The sequence below is a fragment of the Cyphellophora europaea genome (assembly GCF_000365145.1).
Source record: "Cyphellophora europaea CBS 101466 unplaced genomic scaffold supercont1.12, whole genome shotgun sequence".
Taxonomy (NCBI): Eukaryota; Fungi; Ascomycota; class Eurotiomycetes; order Chaetothyriales; family Cyphellophoraceae; genus Cyphellophora; species Cyphellophora europaea.
Window position 1 is genome coordinate 497,472 of NW_008481800.1, and position 15,042 is coordinate 512,513.

The 15,042-nt window shown below is 55.9% G+C and overlaps 5 protein-coding genes across 5 annotated transcripts; 2 read left to right on the forward strand and 3 right to left on the reverse strand.

Moving 5' to 3' along the window:
• Window positions 1-521: 521 nt before the first annotated feature.
• On the reverse strand, window positions 522-5,382 carry HMPREF1541_10333 (uncharacterized protein; the record flags this gene model as incomplete). The annotated part of the gene is made up of 2 exons (XM_008715004.1): window positions 522-5,211; window positions 5,258-5,382. The coding sequence occupies 2 exons, from the start codon at window positions 5,380-5,382 to the stop codon at window positions 522-524; spliced, it is 4,815 nt and encodes a 1,604-aa protein (XP_008713226.1).
• A 655-nt stretch (window positions 5,383-6,037) lies between these two features.
• On the reverse strand, window positions 6,038-6,757 carry HMPREF1541_10334 (uncharacterized protein; the record flags this gene model as incomplete). Its single annotated transcript, XM_008715005.1, has 3 exons — window positions 6,038-6,225; window positions 6,273-6,431; window positions 6,514-6,757. The coding sequence occupies 3 exons, from the start codon at window positions 6,755-6,757 to the stop codon at window positions 6,038-6,040; spliced, it is 591 nt and encodes a 196-aa protein (XP_008713227.1).
• Window positions 6,758-8,702: 1,945 nt separating this feature from the next.
• On the forward strand, window positions 8,703-10,490 carry HMPREF1541_10335 (uncharacterized protein; the record flags this gene model as incomplete). The annotated part of the gene is made up of 1 exon (XM_008715006.1): window positions 8,703-10,490. The coding sequence occupies one exon, from the start codon at window positions 8,703-8,705 to the stop codon at window positions 10,488-10,490; it is 1,788 nt and encodes a 595-aa protein (XP_008713228.1).
• Window positions 10,491-10,535: 45 nt separating this feature from the next.
• Window positions 10,536-11,579, reverse strand: HMPREF1541_10336 (uncharacterized protein; the record flags this gene model as incomplete). Its single annotated transcript, XM_008715007.1, has 2 exons — window positions 10,536-11,204; window positions 11,304-11,579. 2 exons carry the CDS (start codon window positions 11,577-11,579, stop codon window positions 10,536-10,538), a joined length of 945 nt encoding a protein of 314 aa, XP_008713229.1.
• A 1,688-nt stretch (window positions 11,580-13,267) lies between these two features.
• HMPREF1541_10337 (uncharacterized protein) lies at window positions 13,268-14,964 on the forward strand (the record flags this gene model as incomplete). The annotated part of the gene is made up of 5 exons (XM_008715008.1): window positions 13,268-13,444; window positions 13,490-13,506; window positions 13,566-13,892; window positions 13,970-14,352; window positions 14,411-14,964. The coding sequence occupies 5 exons, from the start codon at window positions 13,268-13,270 to the stop codon at window positions 14,962-14,964; spliced, it is 1,458 nt and encodes a 485-aa protein (XP_008713230.1).
• Window positions 14,965-15,042: the final 78 nt, after the last annotated feature.

A 15,042-nucleotide genomic window follows, 5' to 3' on the forward strand; every position in this document is an offset into this window, starting at 1 on the left:
GGGAGGCGACGTTAACTGCACCACCCCCATCCACGCGTCAGGGAATTTGATTCGTGCAGCTCTATGGGTCGACAAAATCGACGAGCGGGCTTCCTGGACTTATGGCAGATCACTTTTGGTAGTCGACAAAATTGAGTGGCGCCCTCCTCGGACTTATATTGAAGGCTTTTCGGTACAGTCTACCGTGAGTTTCAGGAGCCCTGGTGCAGTCGGAAAGGCCTTCCCCGTGTCGAACTGCCTCGACCGCCTCCTTACACCAGCTAGACCGCCGTATCAGTCTCAATCTACCGCCGGTCCATCAAGCTTTGCGCTCGGGACATACTCTAGTCAGTCCAGGGGGGCCTCTGTACGTGGAAAGGACCAACAAAGCGGCCGAGATCGGCAAGAACCAGCTTATCTCGGATGGCCCATGAGCAGTCTGAATCATCTCGCCATGCGTGTGCAAATATGTCCGAAAGAATCTATACATGGAAACCGCAGTACACGCCACGCACTGGACCTCGTTCTTCGCGAGCCATTGTTCAAGCAATGCAAGGCAACACTGTCCAGGGCTTCAACCACCTCCGATGCTTGACCCCTCCCTCGCCTTCCTTCGCCGCGCCTTCTTCCTCAACATTGTGCTTGCCCACAATGCTCAAGAAGACCTGGTCCAGCGTCGCCCGGCTGACGCTATAGTACGCGACGCCGAGCTGCTCGCTCTTCTCCTCGAGCGCTCCGAATAGAGTCGCGACGTTGCTGGTAGCTTCTGTGATGGCTCCGCCCTTCACTTGCGCTTCGGGTTGTAACGGAAGGGTGAAGCGCATTTGTCCACCGTACGTTTCCCTCTCCACCCTCGCATCCGGGAAACGTTCCTGCACAAAGTCTCGCATACCCCTCATCTCATCGTCGCTGCAGTGAGGAGCATTCTTGTGAACGACGTGAACGTAGTATGCGTCACCGTGCTTGCGGCGCAGGTAGTCGGTGGTGCCAAGAGCCAGCATCTTCGATGATAATATGCCGGCGCGATTTGCCAGGGCGTCCGCCTCTTCCATCGAGTGCGTGGTGAGGACGAGGGACCGCCCAGGCACGACCGAGGCCAGAGTCCGCCACATGACTCTCTTACTGGCAGCGTCCATGCCTGATGATGGCTCATCGAGCAGCAGCACTGAAGGATTGCCCATCAAAGCGATGCCTAGTGACAGTTTCCGCTGGTTGCCACCAGACAGCTTCTCGGCCATTCGATCGGCGTACTGGGTCAGGCCCACCGCTTGCATCACAGCGTTAACGTTGTGAGCTGGTCGCTCCACCCCACGGATTTTGGCATAGAATTGGAGGTGCTCGGTGACCGTCATGCGATCCATCGCATCGAATTGTGGACATACACCAAGCTTGGAGCGAGCCGCGGCACGGGAGCGCAGGATGCTGATATCTTGGACAAAGATATCGCCACCTCGCTGAGAAGGCTGAATATCACCACGAATGAGCGAGATCAATGTTGATTTGCCGGCGCCATTTGGTCCCAAGAGGGCAAACACCTCTGACTTCGGTACGCCGAAGGTGACGTTGTTGACAGCTAAATTCTTCTTGAAACGTTTGGTAATGTTGAGCACACGCAAGCCATCGCGACTAGAAGTGACGCGAGTCAGCTCCTTGCTGACCTCGGCTTCGAACGTGTCCTTGTCTTCCACCTCGGAGGCCTTCTGCTTATTGCGAAACCGTCGAAGTGGCGATCCTGAGTCCCACAGTAGCAGCAGGCCAAACAAGATGATCGACTGGAGGATCAGGTAAGTGATAGGTCCACCGAAAGCCGTCATTGCCCCTGGATTGGATTGCTCCTCGTAACCCACACAGGTAACGCTAAAAATGTTGAGAGCTACAAACATAGCTCTAGTAAGATTGGCCACTGGTGAGATAGCTGCGATGGTGAAATGGCAGACGTTGAGCAATTCGTCAACGCGCTCGGTTGGTGCGTATGTCAACACCGACATAAACGCGATGAAGTACAACAAGAATAAAACGCACTGTCCGCCAGCTGCCCACGCAAATGCAGCAAGCTGACTAGCTGAGATGAGGGAGATGGTATAGGACAATAATGATGACGCGAGTCCGTAGAGGATGAAGACCAGAAACAGATAGCCGATGTGGTACCAAGCATTGGACACAGCTTGGAAGATGATGACAGAGATGGCGCTCGATACGAGGACGATGACAAAATCGAACATGGTATAGGCCGCCCAAAGAGGTGCGGAGCGCACCCCATTGCTGTAATGGAGACCTCGGACGTTGCGAAGCCGCTCGACGGTGACATAGAGTCCAAAGAAGGCGGGATAGACCGACATAGCCAGGCCGAAGTAGGTGACTAGCTGGAGGGCGTCGCCAACGTCGGACGGCCAGGGAACATCAAAGGGCTGATATTGCATGGTGATAGTAACGTTGGACAGGAAGATATCCAGCGCATTCTGCGTGATTGTCGAGAAGAACACGCCTCCGTTGCCTCTCCAAGCAAACGTTGGGGATGACGATTCATCGCCAAGCCACAATCCTCCAGGAGTGACATTTCTATAGTGGGAGTTGATATAGTCGTTGAACTCGGAAATGTCGTCAGCTAGCCGGACGGAGCTCTGCAGTTGCGTGGCATTCTCTTGAGAGTTTTCGCTGCTGGAACCGCCAAACGATTGGACATACGTCTGAAGCAGACTCGGAGTGATGGCAGCTGAAGGGCCTAATAGAATCTCATAGTCGCCCTCAGAGGACAACGAAGAACTGTCGAAAGACAGCGCAGTAGATCTTGGGTCACATCCGGGCCGCTCGTAATCATTCATGAAGAGAGTGACGAGGCCGGCAGCAATTATTGGAATCAGTAGCGCAGCGGTATATGGAAGCATGTTTCGCCGCAAGATCGTCACCCGCTTCAGGAAAAGCACCCACAACTGCTGCAGCATACCAATTCGGTGGCCAGGGAGAAGCTCGGGTGTCTCAGGCTTACTTTCGTGAACGACAACATTGGTACTTTTACCAGGCTGCTCGTCGTTGCTGTCGCGACTTAGGTTTGCAGAAAACTCATCCTGGTTCGTCTTGACCTCGTCGGCCAGCTTCAAGAAGACGTCTTCGATCGTGGGGCCGCTGACTTGGTACTCAGTCGCACCATCAGCTTCAAGACGCCCGAGGAATTTGGCCGTCTCGGCAGATGAAGGTAGCAGGTACGTGGTCTGCTCATCGTGACGTGCATGTGAGTATTCTTCGTACAGTCGAGGTTCCTTTTCGCCCAGTGTTTTGTACACGTGAACTCGATAACCGGAGCCAAGGTCATTCTTCAGTGCTACCGAGGTTCCAGCAGCCTTGAGATTGCCCTTGGACAGGATGGCGATTTGATCAGCTAGCAGATCAGCTTCATCCAAGAAGTGGGTGGTCAAGATAATGGTCCGGCGGCCCCGCTCAGTAAGTAGAATGTCCCAGATCTTGCGCCTTGACAAAGGATCAATTCCTGATGATACTTCGTCAACGCAGCAGACACTTGAGCCGCCGGTAAACATCATAGCAAGCTGTAGCTTTCTCTTCTGGCCGCCTGACAGCGTCTTAGCCCTCGCCTTGAGCTTCTTCAAGATGTCGCACGAATCTAACAGTGATCTGTTCTCTTCTCTAGGAGAGACGACAGTGCTCTTGATCTTGTTGAAAATTCGAATATGCTCCTCAACTGTGAGATTGTCCCACAAGACGTTCTTCTGGGGACAGAGACCGAGACCATCCTTTGCTTCAGAGTAGTTGATCGTAATGGAGCCACTGGAGATCGAGTTCAGGCCGGCAATGGAATCAAGTGTGGTTGATTTCCCTGAGCCATTGGCACCCAGAAGCACGAGAATCTCACCACGCCTAGCTTCGAGATTCAATTCGTTAACCGCCACCACAGGGTCAGCAGGCCTCCGGGTGACCTGACCCCAGAGTCTTGTCGCGACAGTAGGGGGGTAGCGTTTTGTGAAGCCATTAAGGGCCACAGCCGTTGAGCTGTCGGAAATTATAGTCTGCCGCTCCTTCGACGCTGTGCCGTATAGGAATCGTTCGAGCCAGGCTCCAGCCAATGGGAAGACCAGAATTTGGATGATAAAAAAGACCCAAAAGGCGATGCCAGGCAGTGTTGAGGGATTGTTCGGAGCGGATTCAACCATATTGGTGCCTTGATTCTCACGCTCCCACCTCGCCATGACAATGATGAAATTGACGTAGGTGAAGGGTGGGAAGAGAAGCGACAGAATGGCCACCGCGCCAGTACTGGCCTTGCCAGCAACTTGTGCAACGACGGCAAGAAGCATTGCAACAATGACTAGAGAAATACCGCTGAGTTGAGCCTTTCTGAACAGCGAGGCGCCCAGAAGACTCATCGAGGAGACGGATAGACCGCCCAGGATGTTGGCGATTACCACGATGCCGGCATTTGTCTTCGCGAAAACACCACCTGCCAAAATGATCGCCATGACAATCCACCCAGGCGCGTAGATAATATCAAAGGCCAGGTGATTGGCAATGATCCGGGCCATTTGAGGCTGCCATCGGCGTGGATTTGGCATCATGGAGTCCAATAGCTGCGCCATGCCTATCTCGCGCTCAGTTGCGACGAGACCTGTGAGTTGATAGGTCACCAGAACTATTCCAATGAAGAATGCGACCGCCAGAACGTTAATGATACCGCCCATATAACGGATGCGAATCTCCTCGTCGCGTTCCTCTTGGGTGATGTCTGTGTAGGGATATTCTTCGACCCTGCCTGGAATGCTTGTGCCGTTAGTGACACGTGCGATTGCGCTGTCGACAGCATGTTGAACAGGTAGCAATATGCGCTGTACATCGTTGCTGTCTGACTTGACGTCGATGCCCTGCTGCAAAGCGCCATCAGCGCGTAGACTATAGTTCCATTGGCCAGCTGCTCCTTCATCTGGGGAGGAGAAGAAAACCACACCGGCAAAGCAGCTGGATGTTCCCCGGATGGTGTTGCGGCATTCAGTCAGCAAGTCCGCCTCTTGTTCAAGTACCATTAGCTGACCACCCCAGCCACTTGTCTGTGATTCAATATCATTGATGACGGCTTCAATGTCTCCGCCCGTGAAACCACCATTCACTAGGGCTAGTCGGTCTCTGCCGCCAGGCGCAGCATTGAGGGCATCTGCAAGCGATCGTATTGCATTTTGTTGGCCGATGCCGTAGTTGGAAGGAGGCAGGAAGAGATTTCGGGCGTATGACCTGCTCCAGTCAGTGGAGGACTCCAGCACATTGGAAGCGATCGCACAGGAAGCCCACGAATATGACAGGTAAAAGAAAGGCACGGAATGGAGTCGAGAAAGGATGTCGAACGAGCGCAATGAGCAGATTCTTGACCGTCAAGGTCCAGATCTGCCTGAGGAAGAAGCTCATCTCGAGCCGCATTGAGTATCAGACGGGGCCGCGGGACGACATGGGGGAGTTATGTGCACCAGGTTAGCTGCACCAGGCAGCAGCGATTCGAGATTGACTGAAGACACGAGCGGCAACGATTAGGATGTGGCGCCGGATGTGGCTATGGATATCGATCGTCCCCGGAACTCGACTGGAAACATCATCTCGACAGAGGAAGCTCCGGAAAGAATGGCAGACACCACACGGAGAGCGCGAGCGCAGGTCATGATGCGTGTGGAGGGGTTTGGCAACGGTTGACTCGTCGTATCCGTCGTGAACTTGGCCATGTTTAGGGCTAGCCGAGACCTTCGACCCCAGTCCCTCGTGGATTCGCACCCATTCCAGCAGCTCCAAGGGCTTGGAGGTCATTGGCAGGGGCTTGGGAGCGGGGCCGAGAAGTAGGCCGAAGCCCGCCGAGGCATGTTTTCTCGGGCGCTGGTGCTTGGGCAGACATACGAGTACGAGTAAGTTCGCCAAATCCTCTTAACGTGAGGATGAGATGAAGATATTGCAAGAGATGAGGTTGAAACAAGGCGTCCATCAGACCAACACGGGAAGTGACTGATTGAGGCCTGCAGTGACCATCAATCTTGGCACGTCGTCTTCTCATCTCCCTGATTTCTCGCTCTGTGTCTCAGCACACCCAACCACCATCAACATTATATACAGCTCCAGTAACGAAAGACGCCTCGTCGCTCAGCAAGAAGGCTATGACACTTGCCACTTCGCCCGTCTCGGCTCTCCGCTTCTGCGCTGTTATCTGCAAGCTATGCTTGACATCCTCCAGATTTTTGCTGGCCGAAAGTGGCGTGTTCACTGGACCTGATTACGGTGAGTCAAGGATGGTCTCATGCGCCAAACAGCCATACCTGGAGCAATGCAGTTCACTCGGATCTCCTGATTCTCCTTTGACGCCGTTCGTGTCGCCGCTATGACAGCGGCTTTGCTCGCGCAATATGCGACATTGCCCGGCGCTCCAACCTGTCCAAACGGACTTGCTGCAGAGACCTGGTGTCGTCCGCTGTCAGCTGTGATCGAGCAGCCACGACGTATGGCCCAGCAGCAACTCACAATGCTGTCCTTAGCCCCGGTCTTCCGCATTGCCCTAACCTCTGCTCGCAAGCACTTGAACACCCTCGTCGCATTGACGCTCATTACGAACTCCCAATCCTTGTCCCTCCACCTGATCAACGTGTGCCGTCTTCGTGATCACGCCAGCCATGTTCACTGCGCCGTCCAGCCTTCGCAGCTTCTGTTCCGTAGTCTCAATCCACGCATCCACCGATCCTGTCGAGCGGACGTCCCCGGTCTGATACATATGCTTGCCATCTGCGGACCCTGGCAACGTGGCCATTGCCGTCTGCAACCCTGGTTCATTCAGGTCTGCAACAGAGATGCGGGCACCGCGAGACGCAAGAAGCTGCGCCGTTGCCCAGCACATGCCTGAAGCACCGCCAGTGATGGCAATCTGAAGAGCCGATTTGATCCTGACTATGGGCGGTTGTGATGCATACTTACGACTTTACCGTCGAATGAAGCCTTATTAGCTCAATCGAGAGACCATGGGAACGCAAAGATATGCATAGCACATGTATACCTGCTGTATGTCCCAGACTACCTGAAGCATATGTAGCTACTTGAAGACTGTGCCTTCAACGCGGTCACAAACAGCCTCAAAAGCAGTAGAGACAGTTCTGTCAGAGCAAAGCTAGCCGGACTGCACTCAACCAAACGACTTCGCCGTGATCCCACTCGAACGCCTGTCGATCACCTTATTCAGAGCAGTTTCTTCTGGTCCCCGATTCAAAGATACACTTTCGGCCTCCCCCATCCCTGAGCCATTTAGACGTTCAAGTCTCCTCGCTGGGCCTCCCCCCGCTTACGCCTACCTCAGCCCCGCACCTCTGAACCTCTCACAGCATGCCCTGTAGCAGTTGCAGCACCATAGGGTCCACGCCAGCACCGATCTGCAGTACGCGAGCCACATTCTGGGTAGGCTAAGGCGGCGCCACCAGTGCTTGTGATTGCTTATCTCTCGTCCCGGTGCAGGGTTGTCGTGGTGTTGGCCTGGGACCCATTGGCTCATTTGATTGCGGCAGCTGAGCTGTGAGCGAATACGCACGCCTGGGCTTTGCCCTGCAGCTCGTGTGATCAGATTAGCTACAGGGCTACCTGTGCAGGCGGGAGTATAAGTAAACACAGGCTGCCATCTACGTTGTCGTAGAGCTTGGACGTCCACAAGACGGCTTCATCGACTTGTAGCTGCGCAGTATTAGTGAACATCAGCGAAGCACCACAGCATACACCGTACGACCTCTTCTACGCTCCGTGCCACATCGGCCGTCCCCACGCATCGTCATCGTAACTCGCAGTTGCCGAGGCGGCGGCGCAGTCTAAACGCACCAGTTCCAGTCTCACCCACCCACTCCAGCACCAGCAGCTACAACCCATCCTAAAACACCAAAACCATGACCCGCGCCTTCGGCTTCGACGGCGACTCCGCCGCCTACGAGTCTCTGGAGAAAAAAGTCCTCGCCGACGAAGCCGCCAAGCGCCTCGCCGCCGACACCGCCGAGCGTGAGCGCCGCGCCTCCCTCGGCCTCCCTGCCGAAGACGAGCACATGACCAAAAAGGAGCGGCGCAAGTCGCGCGAGGCAGCGGCGGCGGAGCCTGGGAGGAAGAAGAGCATCGGGGAGAAGGTGGCGAATTTTGTGTTCAATGGGGGAAGGAGGACGAAGCAGCAGCGTTGGGGGGAGGAGCGGGTGGGGGATAGTAAAGGGGGAATTATCAGGGAGGGGAGGGGGGAGCCGATGCATGCGCAGCCGGCGGAGGTGAGGGGGTTGGTGCCGGAGAGGGAGAGGGGGGAGGTGGTGAGGTAGAGATGGGGAAGGGAAGGGTCTCGAAGAACAGCAGGCGCGAGTGAGGTGTACCAAGGCAGTGAATGCTGTGAGTAGGAGTGCGAACGTCGGGGCTACGGAGAGGAATCGATATTGTTGGCGCCGAGGGCTGGGCATGAGGAGGGTGGGAGGGGGGTGATCTGCGGAATGACCGTCATTTGAAGTACCGTTTGGGCGTCGATATGCTTACGAACCCCTGTTTTCACACTTGTACCTCAGTCTAATATGCTATGCAGTGCTTGCTTAGTCCCAAGAATCCTAGCATCCGGTTCTTAGTTGATCCATGGACGACAGAGTAGCTTTGCCTCCGGTTGACACTCGCGTCGGTGCTCTGGCAGGGAGGTGAGAAGCAACGTTCGTTGGTGGTTGGCTAAAAAGATTCTCGACATCACATGGTCTGCGATGACTCTAAGAGCCATCGACCACGCGAGAAGTGGCAGCTCCATCATCTACAAGCTTGCACGATCGCCCAGGAAAAGCATAACAAGCACAAGGAGCTTCGCCAGCTCGGCCACCCGATGGCAAATAACGCACTCCACGGACGTCCTCATCGTCGGCTCCGGAGGTGCCGGGCTTTCTGCCGCTCTACGATGTCATATGCATGGTCTGCGACCTTTGGTGATCGAGAAATCTGACAAGCTAGGCGGCACGACAGCTTGGTCTGGAGGCGGCCTCTGGGTGCCCAACAACGAACAGCACAAGAGCCGCGGTGTCCAAGACAGCGAGGAGCAGGCGCTCGAGTACCTGAATGCACTCATCGGCGATGTCGGCCCTGCATCAACGCCAGAGCGCCGGCTTGCTTATGTGCGCAATGCGAGCAAGGTGGTCGACCAGCTCTCCAGTATGGGCTGCAGATGGGTCCCAACAGTTGGTATGCCCGATTATCATTCGGACCTGCCCGGCGCCCTGGAGGATGGGAGAAGCATAGAGCCGGCGCTTGTGAATGCGAAAGAGCTAGGTGCCTGGAAAGACTTCTTGCGGCCGCCTTCCATCTTCGCTGGGCCACCTATGCACATCTACGAGGGAATTGTGGCTGCCAAGATCACGTCGTGGAGCGGCATCTCGATGCTCTTGAAGATATTGGTCCGGTGGCTTGGCCACAGAGTCATGGGTCGTGATCCGGTTGCGTTGGGGCAGGCACTAATTACCCATCTCCTGAAAGCCAACCGTGACCGCGACACCGAGATCTGGCGCTCTACAGTCATGCAAAGCTTGAGTCTCGACGAAAGTGGCGCTGTGACCGGCGCCATCGTCGTACGGGACGGTGAAGACGTCCGTGTCGACGCGAAGTCCATAGTCCTGTCCGCAGGTGGCTTCGCCAAGAACGACGAAATGCGCAGAAAGTATCACCAGCAGCCTACCGACGCCGCTTGGTCCTCTGTGACGCCCAATGACACGGGCGAGGTCATCCAGGCGGGTATCGACATCGGTGCCGCAACCGCGCTGATGAGTGAAGCGTGGTGGAATCCCACCTTCCTCAACCCGGTCAATGGCGCGCCGTGGATTAGCTTTGGCGAGCGAGGCCGGCCTGGCACCATCATCGTAGACTCCGAGGGTAAGCGCTTTCTAAACGAAGCCGAGTCATACAACGACGCCGGTCGCCGTTTCTACGAGCGCGATGGGACAGCACCTGCGATACCAGCCTGGATGGTCATGGACTCCAAATTTGCGAAGCGCAATCCACTCTCCTTGATTGGTCCACGCTTCCGCAAGAAGGACAGCCTGCGGACGCACTTCTTGCACGAGGCCAAGACGCTCGAGGAACTCTCGCAGAAGATCAACGTCGACACGAGGAATCTGCTCGCAACGGTGCAGCGCTTCAACGGCTTCGCCAAAAACGGCCGCGACGAGGATTTCGGGCGTGGAGGCACGGCCATGGATCGCCTCGCTGGCGACGCTGCCGCTGCCGCAGGCCCCAACCCCAATCTCGGGACCCTGGAGAAAGCGCCATTCTACGCTATCAGGATCTATCCCGGAGATATTGGTACCAAGGGCGGACTGCTGACCGATGAGCACGCAAGGGTGCTCAACGAACGAGGTGAAGCTATTCCAGGTCTCTACGCCGCCGGCAACACCTCCGCGTCCGTCATGGGCAGGCACTACGCGGGAGCCGGCGCCACTATTGGCCCAGCTGTGGTATTTGCTGCACTCGCGGTCGACCATGCCGCAGGCTCTCCTTGGAAGGCTTAATCATTTGAATCCTTCCGCAAGCATAGCGTTGCGGAGCCTATCTTCTTACGAAGCCTTACCCTTCGCCTTACTAGCAGCCCTGACCTTGCGCTCCACGACATCTACTTTGCCCGTATCTCTCACCATCCACCGTGTCGCCCAACCCGGGACCAATCCCTGGAACATATGCATCAGCCAAACCCGACTGGCGAAAGTGCCCCGCCAAATGCTCTCCGGCGGCCCCCCACCCAGCCAGCCTCCCTCGAGATCACTGACGACCCGCTTCGCGTAGACGGTCTGGTCCATGGCCGTCACCTCTGCATGACCACCTCCCATGAAAGCCTCCAGGTCCTCCTTCGCCGGCTCATACAAGCTTCCCTCCGGTAGCCGAGCGGCGGTCGCGCTCGCGGTGGTCTGATTCGCAAGGTTGACGAAGAAGTTTGACTTCACCGAGGCGGTCAGCAGCTCGACGACCTTGATGCCGAAGGGGCTGAGCTCGTGGCGCAGGGAGTGTGTCATGGAGGAACTGGCGGCTTTGGAGCTGTTGTAGGGCGCTTGCCAGGGGAGACCGCCGACGGGCTGGAGTGCCGCGCATGAGGTGTTGTTGATGATGAGGGGTTGCTTGGTGGACTTGAGGAGGAGCGGGAGGAAGAGCTGCGCGGTGCGCAGCGGCGCGAAGACGTTGAGCTCGTACAGGTTACGGAGGCTGGAGAGTGTAGTGTCTATCAGTGGCATCTGTGAATGGGGTGGACTCGTTAGCTGGGGTTCGAGATGGACAAGTGAGGGCGTCAGGCCACGCTGGTTGGAGATGAGATGCAATGGGACGAGACTTACAGAGAGGCCACCACCAGCATTCAACAACAATGCGTCGAGACTGCCACCGAGAAGCTCTGAGACGTAGGCCACACCGGCCTCGAGTGAGTCTTCGGAAAGGACGTCCAGAGTCATGGTTTCGATGCCTGCCGCCGCAAGCGTCGCCATCTTCTTCAGGCTCCGAGCAGACGCGAGCACCCGCCAGTGTCCTGTGCGGTGCATCTCATGGGCCAGAGCGGCGCCCAGGCCGCCGTCTGAGCAGCCCGTGATGAGGATGGAGCGCTTGAGGGGTGCCATTTTCGCAATGCAAGTTTTGTCTTGGGTCTGGCGTCTTGTGAGCTGGAAGCTAGATCCAGCGGGCAGATGTAGCTGCCAAATTTATCCGTGTCGATAGGCCATCATCCTCTGGTGCGAATCCAGGAATCTAGCTCATATATACTTCTTTTCCAATCCTCCATGTTCATGTCCTGTCGCCTACCAAGCAAAGTCAAATCTTAATGAGGCGTTGGCCCCCCAAAACTTCGTGGCAGCCATAGCCTGCTTTTCTCAGCCCCACGGGTTTGCGCTGTAATATTACCGCATCAAACGGCTTCCGGGCTCCACTTTAACCGAAACCCCAGGGCATATCACCATTTTGCGTAAGATACAGCGCCATCGTGACCGGGCCGTTGCATTAAGTCTCGACGCCGCCCGTATTTGGCGCCTTGCACTAGCTTTGAAATTCGGTTTGCGGAACCACTACAGGACGCCAAAAAAGTTCCAATGTGGCGACGAGGGAATGGTGCTGGCGGAGCGACTTTACCCCGAATTTGGAAGGATGGAGGTGACCCGTGAGGGATCGGAGCCGGATTCGGTGGCTTGGGTAACGTGACATCTAATTATGAGGGGGAAATCTTGGGCTAAAAGGACCGGTCACCACCAGATGTATATTACGGCGTAGTTTCGTAACACTGGAATGCTGACAGGCAGCTGGATCGAATGTCAAGTCGCAGCGCCATCGACGACATGTTCTTGGTCTGATGGATTTACACAAGATCCTGCTGCTTGTGTGTACAGGCGCTTACCAGGAATGAGGCTTCATGGTTGCAGCATGCGAATGTCTACCCGGCTTGTGTCGAAGATAGTGTCAGAGAGTCTCGCCGCGGCCTCTTCCAGGTCGCTTGCTGACATTGATGGCAGAGTAGAGTGTGTGTGACTCAAGAGCTCTCGCGAACTGATCCCAGGCATTGGCGACGACGCAAGACGTGGGCAGACGAGTGCATGAAAGCTATCTGGGAACTCATGTTTACCGGCAAGATGAAGGGTCATGCCAAGTATTTCGCCAAGAAACACGCGTGCGATGCTTGAACGAGCTTCTGGAAACAAACATCACCCCTTCATGACCACACCACTACACATAAAAGCCGTACTCGTCGCCAAAGAAGCCGCTGCTAATGCAAGCATGCTTGAGCCGTGTCATGGACACATCGTGAGTAGCCCTGAGACGCGATTTGAGGGAAGGCAGATGTGCTCATTTTCGAGCGGTTGACACCATCTACATGGCCTCTGATTCGCTGCTGGAGTCACATCTACCCCCCGAAGTACCCAGACCTCTTGGTGATCTTGTCTGGACTGCTTGACTTGGCTTCATCAATGTGGAAACGCGCTGAACTCCTCTGGGCTATGTCAGGTCGGTTCAAGCCAGTGCGAGGGCTTCGCTTTCGACCACTGCAGCAGGGAAGCGACACGAGGAGCTTGGCAGACGTGGAATTACCCTCATGATGCTGCACGAGTCGGTCTGTTGGAGCCTCTACTCTTTCAGCCGAGAATGGGACAACGTGGGCGTGGATCGTCCGGGTACATTCGACACTGTCTTCCCCGCGCGGCCATGGTATCTCCAAGATGCTGCTCGATATATGGCCCATATCTCGGTCAAGCTTCTATCTCGCTTTGTGATGAGAAGTTGCGGACCGGTTGTCAGCTGAGAGACAACTACAGATTTACTGATGGCTCTTGACGACACGAAGACCGCTCAGACGGCTGCCCATGCGGAGCACCACCACGATGACGTTGAAGGCAAGATGCGTGCGCCACGCGTTGAAGCTGTGGACTATGCCGGAGCACACAAGGTCACAGATCCTGCCGAGATTAGGCTTGTGCGCAAACTCGATTATCGCATCATGGTATGACATTCCCCATATATTGGATTCGTTTCTAACACCTGTTAGCCAACGCTATGCCTCATGTAAGCACACGCACACCAATAATCCTGCTGGTGTCGTTTCGAGCTGATCGTATGCCCAGGTACTTTCTGAACTACATTGATCGCAACACTCTCGCCTCCGCTCGCCTCAACGGCCTCGAAGATGACCTCGGCATGGAGGGCACCGACTTCAACACGGCTGTGTCGATCCTTTTCGTCGGCTATGTCCTCATGCAGATTCCAAGCAACATGATGATAACGCGCATAAAGCCTGCCCGATACATGAGTGCGTGGATGCTCGTATGGGCAGTCGTATCTGGTTGTACAGGCGCAGTACAAAACTACGCCGGCCTAGTGGTTTGCCGCTTCTTCCTTGGAATCACAGAATCCCCTTTCTATCCTGGTGCCATCTATGTTCTATCGATCTGGTAAGCTGAGCAATGGAGTAGAGATGGTCCTTCGTTGCATCCAAGACACCGCTGCACGCTTACTAACGGTCTCCCAGGTATACACGCCGAGAAGTGGCCGCCCGCGTCGCTGTGCTGTACAGCGCGCAAATCCTAGCGACCGGTTTTACAGGTCTCATCGCTGCGGGCATCTTTGCCGGCCTCGATGGCACACAAGGCCTTTCCGGTTGGCGCTGGCTCTTCGTCCTCGAGGGCATCTTCACCTTCGCGGTCGGGCTGCTGGGCTTCTGGCTTCTTCCAAATACCCCACTGACCACGCGCTGGCTGTCTCCGGAGGAGCGCGAGCTTGCGCATACCCGTATGGAGATGGACTGCGTGGAGACTAGCCCGCAGGATGCCACTTCCCTGGATGGCCTGAAGCAGGCAGTGCGAGACCCACGAGCATGGCTGTTCAGCGCGATGCAAATGTTTCATCTTTCCGGTTAGCTGGCGCAGCCCAATCCACTGTCCCACTTGGCCCACTACTGACACTCGCCCAGCTTGCTCCTTCAACTCCTTCTTCCCCACCGTCGTCAAGACCCTCGGCTACAACACGACCATCACCCTCGTCATGACGTGCCCGCCCTTCCTCGCCGCCGGCGCCGCCGGCATCCTCACGGGCTACAGCTCCGGCAAGCTGCACGAACGCACGTGGCACATCACGATCGGGCTCCTCGTCGCCATTGTCGGCTTCATCGTCGCCGCAGCCAACATGTCCACCGCAGGCCGCTACACGGCGTGCTTCATCTTTCCCATCGGCGCTTACGCCGTCAACAGCGTCATTATCGGCTGGGCGTCATCAACATGCGCGCAGACCAAAGAGAAGAAGGCGGTGAGTCTGGCGATGCTGAATGTTGCGGGGCAGATTGGCTACATCTATGGGCCGTACATGTGGATCGATGGGCCGAGGTTCGCGCTTGGGTTCGGGTTGTCGGCTGGGTTTTGCGTGCTGTGCATTGCGACGGTATGGGCGATGAGATTCATACTGAAGAGGGATAATGTTAGGATCAGGACGAGTGCTGCGTCTGAGGAGTTGAAGTTGTATGGATATTAGTGGGTGCCATAAGTGGTAAACTGGTCACGAAGAATGGGAAGGTGGAGTTTCTGTTGCGGATTCTTTACTTCTTGGTGA